The sequence below is a fragment of the Pimephales promelas genome, chromosome 15 (genome assembly GCF_988280905.1).
Source record: "Pimephales promelas chromosome 15, fPimPro1.hap1.1, whole genome shotgun sequence".
Taxonomy (NCBI): Eukaryota; Metazoa; Chordata; class Actinopteri; order Cypriniformes; family Leuciscidae; genus Pimephales; species Pimephales promelas.
The window spans coordinates 11,013,015-11,031,827 of record NC_142783.1 but is presented as its reverse complement, the minus strand read 5'-3'; the positions used below and the strand labels follow the sequence as shown (position 1 = coordinate 11,031,827).

General features: G+C 42.3%; 1 protein-coding gene across 1 annotated transcript in view; it reads right to left on the bottom strand.

The window, feature by feature from the left end:
- Positions 1-1,986: 1,986 nt before the first annotated feature.
- Positions 1,987-18,813, bottom strand: part of ccdc162 (coiled-coil domain containing 162) — a 51,891-nt gene continuing 35,064 nt past the window's right edge. Inside the window, exons 30-46 of the mRNA XM_089120118.1 lie at positions 18,678-18,773; positions 18,416-18,580; positions 17,831-18,039; positions 17,589-17,727; positions 16,555-16,675; positions 16,219-16,331; positions 14,302-14,451; positions 13,294-13,347; positions 13,056-13,223; positions 10,659-10,811; positions 9,655-9,789; positions 9,406-9,558; positions 8,778-8,987; positions 8,550-8,670; positions 8,416-8,466; positions 5,617-5,735; positions 1,987-5,382 (exon numbers count right to left, since the gene is read on the bottom strand). Of these exons, the coding sequence (XP_088976244.1) occupies positions 5,269-5,382; positions 5,617-5,735; positions 8,416-8,466; positions 8,550-8,670; positions 8,778-8,987; positions 9,406-9,558; positions 9,655-9,789; positions 10,659-10,811; positions 13,056-13,223; positions 13,294-13,347; positions 14,302-14,451; positions 16,219-16,331; positions 16,555-16,675; positions 17,589-17,727; positions 17,831-18,039; positions 18,416-18,580; positions 18,678-18,773 (2,271 nt within the window). The 3' untranslated portion in view covers positions 1,987-5,268. The remainder of the gene's footprint in view (positions 5,383-5,616; positions 5,736-8,415; positions 8,467-8,549; positions 8,671-8,777; positions 8,988-9,405; positions 9,559-9,654; positions 9,790-10,658; positions 10,812-13,055; positions 13,224-13,293; positions 13,348-14,301; positions 14,452-16,218; positions 16,332-16,554; positions 16,676-17,588; positions 17,728-17,830; positions 18,040-18,415; positions 18,581-18,677; positions 18,774-18,813) is intronic.

Genomic DNA, 18,813 nt, shown 5'->3' with positions numbered 1-18,813 from the left:
GCGATCTAGACTCAATGATCTGACAAAAGTAAGAGTCGGTGACGGTGTGGAACAAAAACCCGACGAGAGAACCTCGGGCCACACCTCCCGCTCCAGTGTTGGAGCCAGTGAGCGCCGAATCGATTCAGGCGACTGCCTCTTCGCAGGTACCGTCTGTTTCGTTCGGCGCTCCAGAGGATGATGCGATGTCGATCGCAGCATCACAGGGCGGGCTTGATTCCTCGGGAAGTGAGGATGCGGCTGCGTTGCCTCCTTCGGGAGCGCTAGCGTTGCCCGTGTCAGATGACGGTCATGCCGTCTCGGGCCGCCGTGAGTATCGGGTTAGAGTGGAACCCTCCGCCCTGCCCAGATCTCTCACGGATGGATAATTGGTTTTTGGGTAAAGCTGCCGCCGCAAGGCCACAGCCGACCCCAATTCCTTTTTTCCCCGAGTTGCATGCAGAACTGACGCGCACTTGGAAGGCTCCTTTGACCTCCCGAGAGCACGCTCCAGCTTCCCCCGCCTTTCCTCCCCTCGACGGTGCGGCTGCCCGCGGGTACGCTGGGATTCCCCCGGTGGAGCGCTCTGTTGCGATGCAACTGTGTCCACAGAGCGCGTCCTCCCGTGGGACTCCTAAGCACCCATCCAAAGCCTGTAGGTTCTCGTCGTCTATGGTGGCGCGTTCCTATAGAGCGGCGGGACAGGCAGCCTCCGCCCTGCATGCAATGAGCACTTTGCAGGTTTTCCAAGCCAAACTGCTCAGAGATATGCACGAGGGGGGGGACTGACCACTGACCTCGCTGCCACTGACCTCGCTCTCCGGGCGACGAAAGTGGCTGCTCACTCCATTGGTCAGGTGATGGCCACTAGTGTGGTCCAGGAGCGCCACCTATGGCTTAACCTGGCAGACACGCGGGAAGCAGAGCGGACTCGTCTGCTCGACGCCCCCCTCTCCCAGGTTGGCCTGTTCGGCGGTGCAGTCGAGGACTTCGCCCAGCAGTTCTCGACTGCCCAAAAGCAGACGTAGGTGATCAAACATCATCGAGAATCTTTTGTTCTCAGCTCCCCGCTGCTCACCCACGGGTGGGCAGCACCCTGAGTTGGTTAAAGAAAGACTTGACATCATCACTGAGCACACAGACTGGAATGAGTGCCCTCAACGTCCCCGTGCATCGACCCTCTCATTCCTCTGTGTCTCTGAGGGTGCGGAAGGGAGCGTGTGTCGTCCCTCGACTACGCCACCCCCCTCCCCCTCTATTGCCAGACCCCCGGCAGAACAGACCCCCGTGGAACACTGGTCCTTCCCTGGTCTCTTCTGTCGGGGAACGGGGCTCGACTGTGCATCCGCATGGGGTAACTCCTTGGCGCATGCCGGTCTCCCCGTCCCGCTGCCCCTCCGGGGGGACATCTGTGGTTCGCATGACCCTGCTGGTTCAGTTCCTGGCAGCTTGGCTAGAGCTCCCCGGTCTGTCCCGCTGGGTCATCAGAATGATCAGATTCGGCTACGCGATTCAGTTTGCACGGTCTCCTCCTTCCCGTTTTAGGGGAGTTCGCTCCACTATGGTCGGTGGCAATGCCCCGGTCATAAGCGCGGAGATTGCGACCCTGCTGGCGAAGGATGCAATCGAGACGGTCCCTCCAGCCGAGGTGAGGTCCGGGTTTTACAGCCCCTACTTCATTGTCCCCAAGAAGACCGGTGGGTTACGACCGATCCTGGACCTGCACGTTTTGAACCGTACTCTCCACCGACTACCGTTCAAAATGCTCACAGCCAAACGCATTTTCGAATGCGTCCGGCCTCAGGATTGGTTTGCAGCGATCGACCTGAAGGACGCGTACTTTCATGTCTCCATTTTGCCTCGACACAGACCGTTTCTTCGGTTTGCTCTCGAAGGCCAGGCATATCAGTACACAGTTCTCCCATTCGGGTTAGCTCTGTCCCCTCGCGTCTTCACGAAGATCGTCGAGGCAGCCCTTGTTCCCCTTCGTGAACACGGGGTTCGCATCCTGAACTATCTCGACGATTGGCTGATACTGGCACACTCTCGAGAATAGGTTTGCGAACACAGAGACCTGGTCTGCCCTACAAAGCAAAAAGGCAGTAACTGCAGTTTTGGTAAAGCATTAATTATTACAATTTTCATGACATTCAAGGCATCCTTTGTTATGCGACAAAATATCTTATCTTAAATGCATCTCATTTTAGAGAAAAATGGTAGTCGTTTGTACAATAACTGAAAAAAGCCCTAGCAAAAGTCATTTTTCATTTAGTCATTTAAAAGTCATAAAAACTTTTTCAGAGGCTCCTGGGGCATATGGCATCCGCAGCCGCGGCAACACCGCTCGGATTGCTTCATATGAGACCGCTTCAGCTGTGGCTTCGCGATCGAGTCCCGAGGTGGGCATGGCATGGCGGCTCGCTCCGAGTTCCAGTGACAGCGTGCCGCCAAACCTTCTTCCTGTGGTCGAATCTCAGCTTTTTACGGGCCCTCTTCAGCGAGTTTCTAGGCATATCATTGTCTCCACGGATGCATCTACCACGGGTTGGGGTGCCATGTGCAATGGGCATGCAGCCGCGGGTTCCTGGACAGGACCCCAGCGCCTCATGCACATCAATTGCCTCGAGCTGCTGGCAGTACGCCTGGCCCTGCACCGCTTTCGAGCACTGCTCAGGGGTCAACACGTACTTGTCCGTTCAGACAATACCGCTACAGTAGCGTACATCAACCACCAGGGTGGTCTACGCTCACGTCGGTTGTCGCAGCTCGCCCGCCACCTCCTGCTATGGAGTCAGAAGCACCTGAGGTCCCTTCGTGCAGTATACATTCCAGGAGACCGGAACCTGGCGGCCGACGAGCTGTCACGGGTCCGCCCTATCTCCGGCGAATGGCGACTCCATCCCCAGTCGGTCCAGCTGATTTGGGACCAGTTCGGGGAGGCACAGATAGATCTGTTCGCCTCCCGGGACTCATCCCACTGCGCCCAGTTTTATTCCCTGTCCGAGGGCACTCTCGGCACAGATGCACTGGCGCACAGCTGGCCGCGGGGCCCACACAAGTATGCGTTTCCCCTAGTGAGCCTTCTTGCACGGGTGTTGTGCAAGATCAAGGAGGACGAGGAGCAGGTCTTGCTGATAGCCCCAAGATCAAGGAGGACGAGGAGCAGGTCTTGCTGATAGCCCCTTATTGGCCCACCAAGACATGGTTCTCCGAACTCATGCTCCTCGCGACAGCACCTCCTTGGCCTATTCCTCTGAGACAAGATCTACTCACTCAGAGACGGGCCACTCTGTGGCACACCTGCGGTGGCGGCAACCATCACTTCTGCTAGAGCGTCGTCCACGAGACACCTTTACGCGTTGAAGTGGAACCTCTTCATCAACTGGTGCTCTTCTCACAGAGAAGACCCCCGGAGATGTTCGATCAGTGTCGTGCTTTCCTTCCTGCAAGAAGGGTTGGAGCGTAGGCTGTCGCCCTCCACCCTTAAGGTTTACGTCGCGGCCATTGCCGCGTCTCATGACGCAGTTGAAGGTAAGTCCGTCGGGAAGCACGACCTGGTCATCAGGTTTCTGAGGGGAGCGAGGAGGCTACATCCGCCTCGTCCTCCCCTCGTGCCCTCTTGGGACCTCTCAGTAGTTCTAAGTGCTCTGCAGAGGCCTCTCTTTGAGCCTTTGCAATCGGTAGAATTAAAATTTCTGTCCATGAAGACAGCACTCCTGGTTGCATTGGCCTCCATCAAGAGGGTAGGGGACCTACACGCATTCTCCGTTGACGAAGTGTGCCTAGAGTTTGGGCCGGCTTACTCTCACGTGATCTTGAGACCCCGGCCTGGATACGTGCCCAAGGTTCCCACCACTCCCTTCCGGGAACAGGTGGTGAACCTGCAAGCGCTGCCCCTGGAGGAGGCAGACCCAGCCTTGGCACTGCTCTTTCCGGTACGTGCACTCCGCACCTACGTTGACAGAACGCGGTGTTTCAGGACCTCAGACCAGCTCTTTGTCTGTCATGGGGGGAGCCAGAAGGGAAGGGCTCTCTCAAAGCAACGGCTGTCTCACTGGATAGTGGACACCATTGCTTTGTCTTACCAGCAGCAAGGTCAACCGTGCCCCCTTGGTGTGACGGCCCACTCCACTCGGAGTGTGGCTTCCTCCTGGGCTCTAGCGCATGGCGCCTCGCTAACAGACATTTGCAGAGCTGCAGGCTGGGCGACACCAAACACCTTCGCGAGATTCTATAATCTGCGAATTGAGCCGGTGTCCTCTCACGTACTCGCTTCCGCCAGTACTGAACCCGCTTAGGTGTCTTCGCTTGCTCGCCATTCCACTCCTCGGACTGGATAAGTGCGATATTCCTCAGTAGTCTTCCGTTGAAGCCTTGAGTCCTCCAGCACCTACGATGCGGGCACCACTGCTGTTGCTCTGGATGCCGGCTAGGTGCCTCCATGTGCACGGTTCCCTATGGTAACTGTCTCATGTGTATTACTCCACTGTAAGCCTCTCTGAGCATGTGTCTTCCCTCGGCAAGCCATCTGCCACCCCTGGAGTTAAGTTCTAGCCACCTGCGGTTGGTGCTCCAGTGATCTCCATATGTAGTCCCTATTCGGCCATATGTGTATTTGTAAGTCCTCCTTCGGTAGGCATCTGGTAGCATGTCCCTTCCGGGATATGTTTCCCAGTGTACCTTGGTATTCCTGTGTTAAAGTAGGAACTCCTGGTTATAAGGTAAGTTCAGGAGTCCAGACAGGAGGAAGACAGCTGTAAGATGGCGTGATGGCACAGACCCCCATTCTCCGTCACTCCTGACGTAATTTGGAGTGACTACGGAAAGGGAACGTCTCAGTTACGGATGTAACCCTCGTTCCCTGAGTAGGGAACGGAGACGTTACGTCTCCTTGCCACTTCTGCTGTACCGCTGGGTAGACGCCTGAGTTCAGTCTTGGCTCCTCAGCGAAGACATACTGCGGTTGCGTTCACTTCCTCCTTTTATACCCATGGGGTGAGGCGGAGTTACGCTATGCAAATTCCGCAGCCCCAAGGCATTTTCATGCCATTGGCTCGTTATTAAATACTCGAAGAGGATTGGCTTTCTATGCGAAACCCCCATTCTCCGTCACTCCTGACGTAACGTCTCCGTTCCCTACTCAGGGAACGAGGGTTACATCCGTAACCGAGACGTTTTCAGATCCAACTTACAACTACCTCCATTCTCTCCTCTAATATCCTGTCGTCTCTCTACAATCTCTATCAATACAAGTGTCAAAAGGTCCAAGTTTGTGTGGTTTCAGATGATTTACTTGTGACCCAATCTAAGATTATGGTATGACTGGTGGTTGGAAGATGCGATTCCATCAGGAAGACTAGGTAACAGCGCCTCTGAAATGTCCAGACGAAGACGACTGGAATACTGTGAATTAGACCAATGGAATGTAAAAAAAAAACAAAAAAACAATTATTACAATTACAATTCATACCACATAACTGATATTCTTTGTTATATGATCAGAATTTTATTTAAAGCGAAAGTCAAGACAGGTTAGAAAGACATGAGTTAATAAAGAAGAAATCATTTCACTTTTAAGCAAACTATTCCTGATTGGCATGTTAAATGTCTTTTACTACAGAATCAATTAAAACTCACTGTTTTGGGTCTATCAAGAGGTGTCCAAGACTCTATCCAACCAGATTCATTGTTGAGGTCATCGATTGTGTTTATAAAGCTACTGTTTGTAGACATAACTGAGTTGTTCCTGAGCAATCCTGCAATACAACAAGGCACAGAGATGAACACGTCATGTGTAGATGCAAAAAGATACAGAGAAAATGACTCGAAACGAACTACTGCCTTGAGCAATATAATCAGACATCTACAGTGCATATAATACAGGGTCTGTGTGTGTATATATATATATATATATATATATATATATACACACACTCACCTACAGGATTATTAGAACACCACACTAATTCTGTGTTTTAGTCCCCTTTCGCCTTCAGAACTGCCTTAATTCTACATGGCATTGATTCAACAAGGTGCTGAAAGCATTCTTTAGAAATGTTGGCCCATATTGCAACATGACATCATGACTTTTGCGTAAACATACACGCCACTTTCGAGTCGGGTGGCGTGTTATCTCTACGCATTTTGAGCTATTGCGTAGACATATGGCGTATATGGCGTAGACATATGCGTGTATGTCTACGCCATTAACGTCCGTGTCATTCCGCGTGTCTGTACACGCAGTCAAATCTCCAGTCATAAATGCCATTAACCCCAGTGACGGTTAAGTTTAGGGATGGGGTTGAGGTAAGTCATATCTTTTTTTTTACCTAGGATGGTGAGGGAACAGTCATAAATGCCATTAACCCCAGTGACGGTTAAGTTTAGGGACGGGGTTGAGGTAAGTCATATATTTATATAACGGTAAGTCAACGGCGTTCATAAACACGCTCAAAGGCGATTATGCGTCTTGATAGCACGCCAAAAATGGAAATACGAATTGGCGTGGCATACACACGCTACTTCATGAGATCAGTCTGCATATTGATAGGATAGCATCTTGCAGTTGATTTGTGGGATACACATCCAGGGCACGAAGTTCCCGTTCCACCACATCCCAAAGATGCTCTATTGAGATCCCCCACCCCATTACACCACCACCACCAGCCTGCACAGTGGTAACAAGGCATGATGGATCCATGTTCTCATTCTGTTTATGCCAAATTCTGACTCTACCATCTGAATGTCTCAACAGAAATCAAGACTCATCAGACCAGGCAACATTTTTCCAGTCTTCAACTGTCCAATTTTGGTGAGCAAATTGTAGCCTCTTTTTCCTATTAGTAGTGGAGATGAGTGGTACCCGGTGGGGTCTTCTGCTGTTGTAGCCCATCCGCCTCAAGGTTGTGCGTATTGTGTCTTCACAAATGCTTTGCTGCATACCTCGGTTGTAACGAGTGGTTATTTCAGTCAAAGTTGCTCTTCTATCAGCTTGAATCAGTCGGCCTATTCTCCTCTGACCTCTAGCATCAACAAGGCATTTTCGCCCACAGGACTGCCACATACTGGATGTTTTTCCCTTTTCACACCATTCTTTGTAAACCCTAGAAATGGTTGTGTGTGAAAATCCCAGTAACTGAGCAGATTGTGAAATACTCAGACCAGCCTGTCTGGCACCAACAACCATGCCACGCTCAAAATGGCTTAAATCACCTTTCTTTCCCATTCTGACATTCAGTTTGGAGTTCAGGAGATTGTCTTGACCAGGAACACACCCCTAAATGCATTGAAGCAACTGTCATGTGATTGGTTGGCTAACATAAAAGTTTGTGCTTATTTGTGTATGTATACACACACACACACACACACATATTTGTGTGTCCATGTAAATATATAGATATAGAAGGGTCTTGGTTTAGAAGTTGGTTATGTAGAAGTTGCTTTTATTGCTATTAAAAATGTGGTCACGTGGGAAAATCAGAGGCCATAGAAAAGACCCACAGCCCTTAAAACAGATTTTGCATCAATTTATGGATGAACTGATCTATAAATGAACATGCACCCCAGGTCACTGTGAATGATTTCTTGTGTACTATTATTTCTTTGATACTACACTATGTATTTTATTATACAACCAACGGTCAATGTAACACCACTCGTGTCTCCTTTATATTATTAATTAATATTTAATGACTCACACTTTAGTGTACATTACCTTCTCTTAGAATGCAGTGTGTGTTTGTTCTCTCTGTCTGAGTATAAATGGACACAAACGGCAATATGTCTAACCACACTTGAGATAGCCATAAATCCTCCCAACAGAGGAATCTCCCGCTTAGAAATTCCCCCTTTCTTATTGGTTGAGCCAACCCTGAAAGGTGGGACCTTTCTCAGACTTTAAATGACCTCTGCACAAGCCCTTCCCTCTCTTGACCCTCTCTTGTATGTCCGGGTTGCTGTCCTGCAGGGCCGCACCAGATTTAAACTGATGGTTCTTTTCATTGTTAAATGGATCTTTTCCATTGTTACATTTCCTGCTTCCGGTTTCATTCTATCACTCACCATTTTACCTATGCATGTAAATGTGCGTTTAGTTGTTATGTTTGTGATTTAGTTAATGAAACTTGTGTACAATACGTATTTGGTTCTGATTCTCTGCTTGCAACAAGGTTTATTTTACAATTTACATTTTGACTACAGGCTCTTAGTAGTGCTATACAGTAAGCAAAACATTTACCTCCCCCGGAAATGAACATATATATATATATATATATATGTAATATATGTATAGATATTAGATTGTTTATATTAATAATTTTTTATTGTTATATTGCATATTTTTCTTATCATTACTTGTTACTGTGCTGTGTTAATGGTTTGGCAATACTGTAAACTCAATCATGCCAATAAAGTATGTTAAATTGAAAATAGATTTACCTGCCGATGTGTTTCTTAAATGTAGCCTTCTCGAAGAGGAGCTTTGGCGTCCTGAAGCATGAAAAAGTAACTGATATGAATAAAAATGTTTCCTTAATTCTAAAAATGTCCAATAAAAACAGTATTGAGAGCACCTGAAGCAAATGTAGATTTGCACAATGCTGCCTCAAAATTGTGCATCTGACTTTGTAGTTTGTCGACCTGCTGGAACGCCTCCTGTTTCAGGCTCCGCTCCTGATGAAGCTGACCTCTCACCTTCAAAATACAATGAACATTTTTGCATATGGCAAAGGCTTTTATCCAAAACGACTTATATTGTGGTAAAGGTTTACATTTCATCAGTTCATTCATTTCAGACCCACTTGTTTGATTTGCTTGTGTCTGCGCTGTTGCCATAGCTCCGTCTCTTTGCTGTTTTTCTCGAGTTGTGCGCTCAGAGTCCTGAGTTGACTCTCTCTGTCCTGCACATCTTCCTGCAGCTGCTCCAGGCTCTGTCTCTTCAGGCTCTCCAGCTCCTGTCGGCTTTGTGCGTCTCGTGTAGAGCGATGCTCCACGTCTTGCAGCTTCTGAGACTGAAACAGAGGTGTATTATTTACCTGTACTTAATCATTTGCAAAGATGTACTGAGACATTGAGACATGTACTTAGGCATTTGCAATTTGATGAACTGAATGAGAAATTCAATTCTGTTGTGAACAATTGCCAAGTAGTTTGGAGGTTTGTCCATGTTGTTTTGAGAATGTAATTTCTGTTTCAAGAAATGAGCCAAACCAATGGAGAAAAACTGTGATTGAGTAAATTATTTGTAACTATACGTTAACTTAAGTATAATTTCTCAGTACTTTTTTTTCAATCCTGGACTGAGTTCATAACTAAGTTCATTTTAAATCCACGTACCTGTAGAATCATCATAATTACAGCATATTTCAGATACCTGTCTTTGTCTTCACCAAAGAATGGACATGTAGATGAGAAGGCTCAGGGTCGTACCTGCTGAATGATCTGTCTCCTCATCTGCTCATAGTCACTCTTAGACTGTAGCATGGCCTCCTTCACAGCATCAAACTCTTCTTTCTGAACAATCTCCTGCTGCTCTGAGATCATCTTCAATTTAAGTGCTTCGGTTTTACATGACACCTCATTCTGGACAAACAGGAGCAACATTCAGCAATACTACAGGCAAAAGAGGATGAGAAACGATGAACCAACGCCTGGGATTATTAAACATGTTCTTAATACCAGTTGCCACTGCAGCAGCTCTTTTTGCAGCTTCTCTTGACCGATCACCAGCCTCCAGTGGCTGAAGGTTCTCAGTTTACACAGAAGTCCAGCTAGCTTGCTGTTCTCTGCATGAAGATCTTCTAATACCTCTTTCTGAACAAAACAATGATAATACTGTAGGATCAATGCCGCAAAGAACGTTCCAAGTCACATTTCACACAAAAAAAATTGGAAATGATATTTTGCGTAAAGAAAAACTGAAACTGATAACATTATTTTCATGGCAATTATGCATACCAATATTTACATTACTGTTATGTAAATGTTAATGTACTACTGAAAATTATTATGCACAGACACAATTATTATTATAATTATCATAGTAATAAGCAGCAAGCTGTTTTTTTCAGAACAATCTACTTCTGTGAACCTCGGTTTTACACAACAACTCATCTCACGTCCACATGAATGGCCAAATCCAAATAGTAAAATATTTTTTTCAACAAAATCTACCATTATATTTCCAACTGTACTTTATGTATGTACAATTTAAAGTGATCGTTTTTTCGTAAGTGATTGTATTAGAGTAATGCCAAGAAAATATGATCACATATACAGTATATATATATATATATATATATATATATAGGCTGTCAAACCATTAATCACAATTAATCGCATCCAAAATGAAAGTTTGTGTTTACATAATATATGTGGGTGCACTGTGTATAATTATTTTATATATATAAATACACACACATGCTTGTATATATTTAAGAAACATTTTCATGTATATATAGTATTTCGATTTATATATAATTTATAAATATTTTATATATAAATAATATTTTTTTCTTAAATATACATGCATGTGTGTGTATTATTTATACAAAATAATTACACACTGTGCACCCATACATATTAGGTAAACACAAACTTTTATTTTGTATCGTTTGACAACCCTAATATAGACACACAACAACAACAACTCCTTTATAACAAAGCTCATTCTAGCAGTTCACCTCCTGAAGTGTGTGAATGAGGGTCTCATTATCATTAGTGGAGGACAATTTATTTTTCAGTTTGATGATCCTGTCCACGCCTTCTTTCCTCACGCTGCTCACCAGCTGTCGCACATCTTGGTCCATATTCATGTGGTATTTGTCAAGACGTGACTGTGGGCGGCACAGAGAGTTGAGCCAGCTGACGGCAAGCAAATAACAATAATAATAATAATAATTTAGGCTGCTTCATTAAAAATGTGACATTTAGACATTTTCTTCGGCGTGGATCGAGGCAAATGAATCCTTTTCACCTTGAAAATAATAAATGTTTTTTGCATTTTAAATAATAGAACATTTCTCAGTGATCGTCAATAAAACAAAATTCCATTTTTCTCGGTTTAATGAAAACCAATAGGTCGTGATGGTAAGTTTCAGTTTAAGTGTAAGTTTCACGTTTGAGGGGGTTTAACCCGTGACATCTACACGTTTTCAAAAGTGGACAAAGTTGATCATTTCACGTCTTGTCGTGATACCGGGTTGAAGAAATGTTGTATTGGCCACTTTGTTTGATATAATCACAATTGAATGTAAGCAAGTATGGGAATTGAGCTCAGGTCTTCTTGATTAAATCCCAACGCTTTATCAACTGAACCACTGAATCTGTTGAGTTCAAGGGGTTATTGGATGGGCTTTTATTGCGGGTTTGGTTTTATTTGTCGGAAAAATAAATATAATTTGACACAAGAGGGCAGTATAGCCCTATTTATGGTTTTGAGTTTAAACTAAACCGTGACATCTACACGTTTTCCAAAGTGGACCAACGTGATTATTTCACGTCTTGTCGTGATACGGGTTGGGCACTGAAGTTACAGGAGTTTCTTCCCGTTGCTAAGCAACGGAACTGGGTCGAGTATTTAAAAGGTTATGGTTAACACGGTTAACGTGGTTTAACGTCGATGTAATAGGTTGTTTTTAGCGTACCTTTTGCTTACGAGGAACTGGGGGGACGTCGGAAAAATAGACATTTTACTCATTAGGCTGCTTCATTAAAAATGTGACATTTAGACGTTTTCTTCTGCGTGGATCCATGCAAATGAATCATTTTCACCTTGAAAATAATAAATGTTTTTTTTTGGTTTTTTTTGCATTTTAAATAATAGAACATTTCTCAGTGATCGTAAATAAAACAAAATTCCATTTTCTCGGTTTAATGAAAACCGATAGGTCGTTATGGTAGAGGCGAATAAACATCTGGATATCTCTCCACTGGAGCGTCCCAGATAGCAAACTGACATTGAATCAACGTGGAAATATGACATAGAAACAACGTTGATATGACTGTTTTGCTCATCGAATTAACGTTGAACCAACGTCAGACGCGTCATTCTTTCAAAACTAACGGAAAATCAACTTGAAATCAACGCGTTGTTTCAACGTTATGAAAGCAAACCAATTTTAGATTTTCATTTAGCTTTGAAGAATGCCGCGTCTGACGTTGGTTCAACGTTAATTCGATGAGCAAAATCAACGTTGTTTCAATGTCATGAGAGACGTCGTTTCCACGTTGATTCAATGTCAGTTTGCTGTCTGGGGTGTTAACGCAAACGTGTAAGTTTCACGTTTGAGGGGGTTAAACCGTGACATCTACACATTTCCAAAGTGGACTATTTAGGCTGCTTCGGCGTGGATCGAGGCAAATGAATCCTTTTCACCTTGAAAATAATTAATGTTTTTTGCATTTTAAATAATAGACCATTTCTCAGTGATCGTCAATAAAACAAAATTCCATTTTTCTCGGTTTAATGAAATATAGGTCGTGATGGTAAGTTTCAGTTTAAGTGTAAGTTTCACGTTTGAGGGGGTTTAACCCTAGCCTGGTTCTACCAGACTTAAATGAAATTGAGCGGAAGTCCGTAGGCGGGCGCAGCCAGGCTAGTTTAACCCGTGACATCTACACGTTTTCAAAAGTGGACCAACGTGATTATTTCACGTCTTGTTGTGATACCGGGTTGAAGAAATGTTGTTTTGGCCACTTTGTTTGATATAATCACAACAATTTAACGTAAACAAGAATGGGATTGGAACTTAGATCTTCTTGATTAAAGCCCAACGCTTTATCAATTGAGCCACTGAGTCTGTTGAGTTCAAAGGTGCATTGAATGAATTTTTATTGACGGTTTGGTTTTATTTGTTGGAAAAATAAATATAGAAATATAATTTGACACAAGAGGGCAGTATAGCCCTATTTATGGTTTTGAGTTTAAACTAAACCGTGACATCTACACGTTTTCCAAAATGGACCAACGTGATTATGTCACGATTATGTCATCTACACATGGATTTAGTCCATATATCAACACTGAAAACTATGCATGTGTGAGAATTTGATGGGGTCTTCAAATCAGGGTTACACACCTTCAAAAGAACGCATGAGGAAAAGAGCTGGCGGACCAGCGTGTCATAGCGTTCTCTGTGTTTGAGGTTGAGATGTTGATCTAAGCTTCTCTTCTCCTCCTCCAGTTGACTTACTCTGGCACGCAGAGCCGTGATGTCAATCATCATCCCCCGACACACGTCCGCCACCTGAGATTCGACATGTTTACTGATCATGGGGAGAAGGATGGTGGCACTAAATGCACAACCCTGAGTTTACCTTTCTGTAGGGGTCACTGGCCTGCGTTTCTTTGGCCTCTAGTTCTTTAATGTCCTGCAGAAACAGATTGTTCACAGATGAGAAAGAGACGTGTATCTTGCTGCAGCTCTGCTGAATCTCTCACTTCACTAATAGATTCACAAAAGATTTCTATTTCAAATAAATGCTGTGCCTTTTGAACTTTCTATTCATTAAAGAATCCTAAAAAATGTATCACGTGACACTGGAGTCAGGAGAAATGATGCTGAAAATTCAGCTTGGCATCACAGGCAGTGTTGGGTAAGTTACTCTAAAAAAGTAATTAATTACTAGTTACTAATTACCTCTTTAACAGTGTAATTAGATTACTGTACTAATTACTCTCTCTAAAAAGTATTTAATTACTTTTAATTTCTAATTACTTTCAAAATCCCATATCAATCTCAACCAGCTGAATAATACAAGTCTTAATTCTTTCAAATAAATACTATAAAATTGCACGAATTATCCTTAAACTGACCAAGGTGGAGAAGGTTACATTATAAAAACATACTTTTTAGCATCAGACAATACATTTTGATGTTAAACCCACTATTGTTTTATGTCTGATCTCATGACATTTCACACTTTTTTTCATACATATTTTACAATAATTCGAGTGCGGTCGTAATATTTAGACACCTCATAAAATGCATACGATTCGCTGTGAGATCGGATTGATCTAAACACAGTATTAACCTCAATTACAACAGAAGTAACTGTAATTAAATTACAGATAAATGAAGAGTAATCCCTTACTTTACATTTTCAAGGAAAAAGTAGTTAAATTACAGTAACTAATTACTTAGTAATTAGTTACACCCAACACTAATCACAGGAATAAATTACATTTTAAAATATATTCAAATAGAACACAGTTGTTTTACATTGTAATAATATTTCATAATATTACTGTATTTTGATCAAATAGATGCAGTCTTGGTGAAATACATTTAACAAACTTACCGACCCCAACATTTCTAGACGTACCTGCTCTCTCTGGTAGAGTAGTTGTTCCTGCTGTTGAAGGATCTGCTCATAAAACTGAGAATAGCTCTGGAAGACACTCCGCTCACGGCTCATCACATCACAAGCCAGTTCAGTCAAACACTCCTGCAGATGAGGGCCGGAGAACGTCACCTTGAAAACAATTCACATTTATATTTCAGTCTATTACACAGCATATCGGTCATGGGATTGAACAACGTTGTCATAATGCAACACTGTTTAACACAGCTTTCTTCCGTGCCGTCTTTTTCCCAGAAGTCTCTTCCTCTTGTCAGATCTGATCATGGTATGCCTGTAGGTAATCATCTTCCGTCTCTGTCTCTTCTTTCTGTCGACTGACATGATTTCCACTTTTATCCTTCCCTTTCCTAGACTGTCTCCTAAAAGAAAGGATCGATTCTGAACTGCCTGAAATGAGTCATCTGTAAATCAAGTCTTACTTCCAGCACGAACCTACCTAGGTGTGTAACACATTTGCATAATGCAGCCTTTGGTCTTCATTGGCTGCCCAGTAGCAACTTTCCCTTTGACCTGCCCTCAAACACTGCAGTTGTAGCAGAAACTGGAGGAGTTTGGTGCGCAGCTGTTAGATTTTAGCTGGATTTTATTGAGATATATATCGTGCAATAAGTCGATATAGTAATTATTGCGACAGGCCTAGTGAGGAAGTCTTCCAAAGCTGAATTTCAGAAATGGTAATGGGTGTTTAGTTTCCAACACATAGACCAGTAGACCAGTCACAAAAGACTGGGCAATCTGACTAATCAGATCACACGAGGCTCTCGGAAAGTAGGAGTTTAGAGAGGTTGAATCCTTTATCGACCGTTTCAGACACTGTGATAAAGAGGTGATGCTGCAATGTATATTATAAGAAAATTAAAGGGGTTTTTTTATAGCTTGGATGCATGTAAACATATTATAGGAGACCTTTAGATTAGGAACCTGTAAAATAACTAAAATAGAGGCACTTTAAAATGTTCTTCACACTAAGAAAACAATGGTTCCTTTAAAGGAGTAGTTCACTTTAAAAAAAAAAAAAACTTTTGTTGATAATTTACTCACCCTCATGTCATCCAAGATGTCCATGTCATTCTTTCTTCAGTCGAAAAGAAATTAAGGTTTTTGATGAAAACATTCCAGGATTTTTCTCCATATAATGGACTTCAATGGGAACCAAACGGTTCAAGGTCCAAAAGACAGTTTCAGTGCAAACTGCAAACTGTTCAAAGGGCTTTAAACGATTTCAGACGATGAATAAGGGTCTTATCAAGACAAACGATCGCTCGTTTTTTTAAAAAAATAGCAAAGTTTAAGTTTTATAAGCTCAAATGGTCATCTTGCTCTGTTCTGTGGTACGCATTCGTGACTCTCCTGTTCGAACTCGTTTATCAAAATGAACAATTTTTTTTTTAGTGACGAAATGAACGAGTTGACTCGGGAAAAGATTTGTTTATTTTGATGAACAAGTTCGATTAGAAGAGTCACAAACACACATCACACCCTAACCCTAACCCTAACAGAGCAAGGTGACCATTTGAGCTTATAAAACCTATATGTTATTTTTTTTTAATGAGAGATCGTTTCGCTAGATAAGACCTTTATTCATCGTCTGGAATCGTTTAAAGTACTTTCAACAGTTTGCACTGAAACTGTCTTTTGGACCTTGAACTGTTTGGTTCCCAATGAAGTCCATTATAATGGAGAAAAATTCTGGAATGACATGGACATGGACATGGACATCTTGGATGACATGAGGGTGAGTAAAATTATCAGCAAAAGTTTTTTTCAAGTGAACTACTCCTTTAATAACTGAATTCACTGAAAGGTTCTTTGGGGAACGAAAATGTTTTTTCAATGGCATGGCTGCGAAAAGCTTTGTTTTTAGTGAGAAATATTTACCTGTCCATCGGTCTCACCCTCAGCACCGTTCATCAACCGCTGGATGAAATCCTCCACAATCTGAGGTCTCCCTAGAGAGACGCTGTGCTTCATTGAAGGCCGTTTCCACAGTTCTTCATTACATGTGAAGACAGCAGAGGAAGTTTGGGATGAATAAAGCAACACATTCTAGAAAGGACTACTGTTTTGTTTAGATGAAAATATTATAATATCCTAATTATAGGCCAGCTGAGATGAAGTTTATTGTCTTTCTAGAGACAGCCTCCAGGGAGAATCAGGCCCAGCCCCATAGTGCTGTGTGATCTCCTCTGGGTTCATGCAGAGGCTGCTGTGTACCTGTGGGGAGTCCCGGGTCGTGCCGAGAGCGCTCCGACATCACTAGAGTCACTTCACTTTTAATCCTCTTCTGAAGAGCTCGGATCATGTCACACTCCGTGATCTCCAAGAGTCTCAGTAACTACAACAAACACAGCAAACATACCGGTCTCATGTGGACTATCTATGCCAAAGATATCAATCAAAATAATCACATCAATGAACAGTCAAAGGCGGTCTGACAATTAAGGATGTACTGTATATATTTTTTTACTTTTAGGAACGCATCATGACTGTTTGGTTTCATAGCCACAGAATATTAATTTGATGATTGTTCAGATCTTTGGTTTGTGGATCCCAGTGTTTCAAACAAACAAACAAACAAACAAACAAACAAACAAAAAAGCAGGTTCACATCATCTTAGCATTTTATTACTATTATTATACAGTAATAGTATATTTTAATTTTATATTTTCAGATTAGCATTTAGTCATTGTTATGTTCTTTTGTCTTTTTATTAGGTGTTTTAAATATTACTATTTAGATTTAATTTTTAATTTTTGTATTTATAGTTAACCATTTTAGCACTTCAACTTTATATATAATTTATAAATCTTATACTTAAAGTTTTTATGAATATTTTGTGCTTTTGTCATTTTTGTTATTTTTTAAAAAAATATTACTGTTTAGGTTTAATTTCCATTTTAATTCAGTTAAGTGTTTATTAATTTCCAGTTATTAATTTTTGTTGAATTTATATACTATAATAATTTATAATAATATACTATTATAGTTTTATTCCTATTTAGAATTAGCTTGAATTAATTTTTTTCATTTTAGTTTGTTTTTAAAAATATCTTTTTATTCGATTTTTTTAAATATTATTATGTAGGTTCAATTTATTTTTATTTCAGTTTTAGTTTTATTTAATTTTATTTCCTATTTGCCAAGACATCCTTTCCAATTCAAATCTAATATGTATATTTGATTTTATTTGATTTCAGCTTAATTTGAGTTTTAGTAAATGATAATAACCCTGGTTCACATCCAGTACCTGCCACGTTTTGACGTCAACTTCTGCTGCTCCAGCTGGTGGGAGGACAGACTGACTCTGAGATAGCACAATCTCATATTCCTTCTCCTTATCCATCTGCTGGGCCAGAGCTTGCATGCTGGGAAAGTAAATCTCCACCCTAAAACACAAGATCATGGGGCAGAATAACACATACATATTTGTTTCACCTCAAACTTTAATGAAAGAGTGGGTGATTGAAATAGTGATGAAATGTTCATGACCTGTAAAGCTGAGAAAAGTGTTTAAACTGTGCAGGGCTGTTTATTGTCTCAACACCCATCTGTCGTTGGGTCCAGCTCTCTTTAAAAACTTCCATCTGCTTCCAGAGCAGTAAAAATCCCCGCTGGTTCATCAGGGACTGTATGGGGGTTTGAGTTTTAGACGCAACTTCCATTTTTCTCTCCTCATTTCCCATGTTTTCATTAAGGACCTGAAAGATGACATTAACATTACTGTATTTGCTTTTATCCAAAGTGAATTACATTGCATTTAAGGTATACATTATTTTAGTTCATGCATTCTCATCCTACATGGGTTAATTTAGCCTACATTAAATGATTTTGGTGGATTTAATTCTGCCTGGCGCCCGAATTTCTTTAAGAGTAATTTAAGGAATTTATTTCCGATAAATAAGGTTGCCACCGTTACAAACCCATGACCTCGGTGTTGTTAAAAACATGTTCTAGTGTTTGAATTACATAAATGCAGGATTAACATCTCAATATCTCCAGGCTATTTTGTTGTTTGAATTTCTCTTCCTGTCATTCCAATTTAACTTCTTGTAGCGTTGAATTTTTCCTCTCTACCTCTCTATCAGACGTCACAGTGATGTCGGGGTCTCCCGTGGTCTGTAGCCGGAGGGGCGCTGCATCTCTTCCACTACTGAGCACATCATCAATGATCAAAGATACGCCCAGTATCGCCCCATTAGCCTCCATTCTACAGCGGTCATTCAGATCACAGAGGCAGAGCTACAAAAAAAACAAAAAACACCACAGGATTGCCTGATCCTAATGCTAATAAAACAGAGGAGGACTAAAAACAAAAAGCATTTGCAAAGTTACACACCTGCATGTAATGCTCAATCTGGGAGACGTCCCATATGATGAAAGGGTGCGATCCATAGATTGCAAGAAAAGATCTCCATGGATACCATTTTTGGGCCTGAAACCACATATAGACCATTTTGCAAGATGTAAACAAC